The 1,373-nt window shown below is 37.0% G+C and overlaps 1 protein-coding gene across 1 annotated transcript; it reads right to left on the bottom strand.

Moving 5' to 3' along the window:
- Positions 1–422: 422 nt before the first annotated feature.
- LOC126590317 (ethylene-responsive transcription factor ERF098-like) lies at positions 423–830 on the bottom strand. The gene is made up of 2 exons (XM_050255802.1): positions 665–830; positions 423–571 (listed from the first exon to the last, which is right to left on the bottom strand). Exons 1-2 carry the CDS (start codon positions 828–830, stop codon positions 423–425), a joined length of 315 nt encoding a protein of 104 aa, XP_050111759.1.
- Positions 831–1,373: the final 543 nt, after the last annotated feature.

Genomic DNA, 1,373 nt, shown 5'->3' with positions numbered 1-1,373 from the left:
GTGTTATTTCCACTTGGTCACAGCCACTGTATGAGACTTGGACTTCACACTCTCCATCACTATGATTGTACTTTGTACATACCCCTAAAAATCATGGCATGTGTTTGCTTTCTTTTTTTCAATTCCATGTGTACTGATATTTTTTTTTAAGGTAAAAGCAATTTCACCCGTTTTACCAAAGCAATAGTAGGGAAAGGATAATTGCTATTGCTATTAAATCGGAAAAGTCTTACGAATACATTGCCATGTTAGACCTACGTTAAATTTTCTGTTAATTTAGCCGTGAAATTATGATGTGGCAAATGCAAGCCCCATATGTATTCTAATATGGATGTCAAGCTTGAACCACATGGACAAAAAACAATAAAAAGATGTGATTATTTATAAATGTTTGAAATGCCCACCTTCATCTCCATTGTCACTCAGCCACCCTCAATTCCTACCTTTGACCACACCACATCAATCCCTACCTTCAACCACTCCTCCAACACCTTATCACTCCTGTCGCAGAAAATGAAAATCTTCGTATCTTTTCCCACAATTTTCTCAGTAACCAAACACACCATAACTCCTGAAATTTTTAAAGGGAAAAACATTAAAAAAAAGAAAAAAAAAGAAAAACGTAAACCTTATTCGTTGCAACGTCGACTAAGGAATGTAGGACTTGTACTCACCGAAGCCGCCTCCGAAGACTGAGCTGTTGTGGCGAATGTGCAAGCAATTGACCTGGCAAAGTCACCTTTGAGCTTGTAAGCTACCTTATCGTAGGCCAAAACAACTTCGTCTGTCGTGTCAAAAGTTCTGAGCCAGAGCCTGGTGTGATTCTTCATTGACGACAGTTATTGGTGATGCTGCTCAAAGAACATGTCTAAAAACACTTGGTTCATGGAGAGGTGGAAAAACCATTGTTGTAGGAACTAGATTGGTTTTGGAAAGAGAGAAAGTCGTAGGAGGAGGATGAGGTAGAAGGGAACAAAGTGAGGAAAGGGGAGGAGAAATGAGGATTTGTAGGGGCGGTGGGGTGACTGTAAAGACGAAGGTGGGGATGTACGGCCCAAAGTGAAAAATTATTTTCTTATTTTATAATATTTTTTATTAGTTTTAAATATTTATAAATAATAACAAATTTGTATTAGTTTTTTTGTCCACGGGGCTTAAAGTTGACATTCATATCAGCAAAAATATGGGCCCTACCTACATTTGACACGTAATCATTTATTGCCAAATTTGCATAAAATTTAACGAAAGCCTGACATTACAACGAATCCGTAAGTTGATGATGTTGGAAGCATGCCTTTAAAAGCCACTCATTTGATGTAATAGCTATAATCATCATAGTACAAAATTATAAATGCAGATCAAAATTAAAATAA

Source organism: Malus sylvestris, chromosome 11 (genome assembly GCF_916048215.2).
Source record: "Malus sylvestris chromosome 11, drMalSylv7.2, whole genome shotgun sequence".
In the NCBI taxonomy this organism is placed as follows: domain Eukaryota; kingdom Viridiplantae; phylum Streptophyta; class Magnoliopsida; order Rosales; family Rosaceae; genus Malus; species Malus sylvestris.
This window is presented reverse-complemented; position numbering and strand designations above follow the sequence as displayed.

What these genes read in the sequence shown, in the direction of transcription:
- LOC126590317 (XM_050255802.1), bottom strand. Translation starts at nt 830, where the DNA reads ATGAAGAATCACACCAGGCTCTGGCTCAGAACTTTTGACACGACAGAC. An exon ending in GGCGGCTTCGGTGAGTACAA is followed by an intron (nt 572 to 664) that starts GTCCTACATTCC and finishes TAAAAATTTCAG; the next exon opens with GAGTTATGGTGTGTTTGGTT.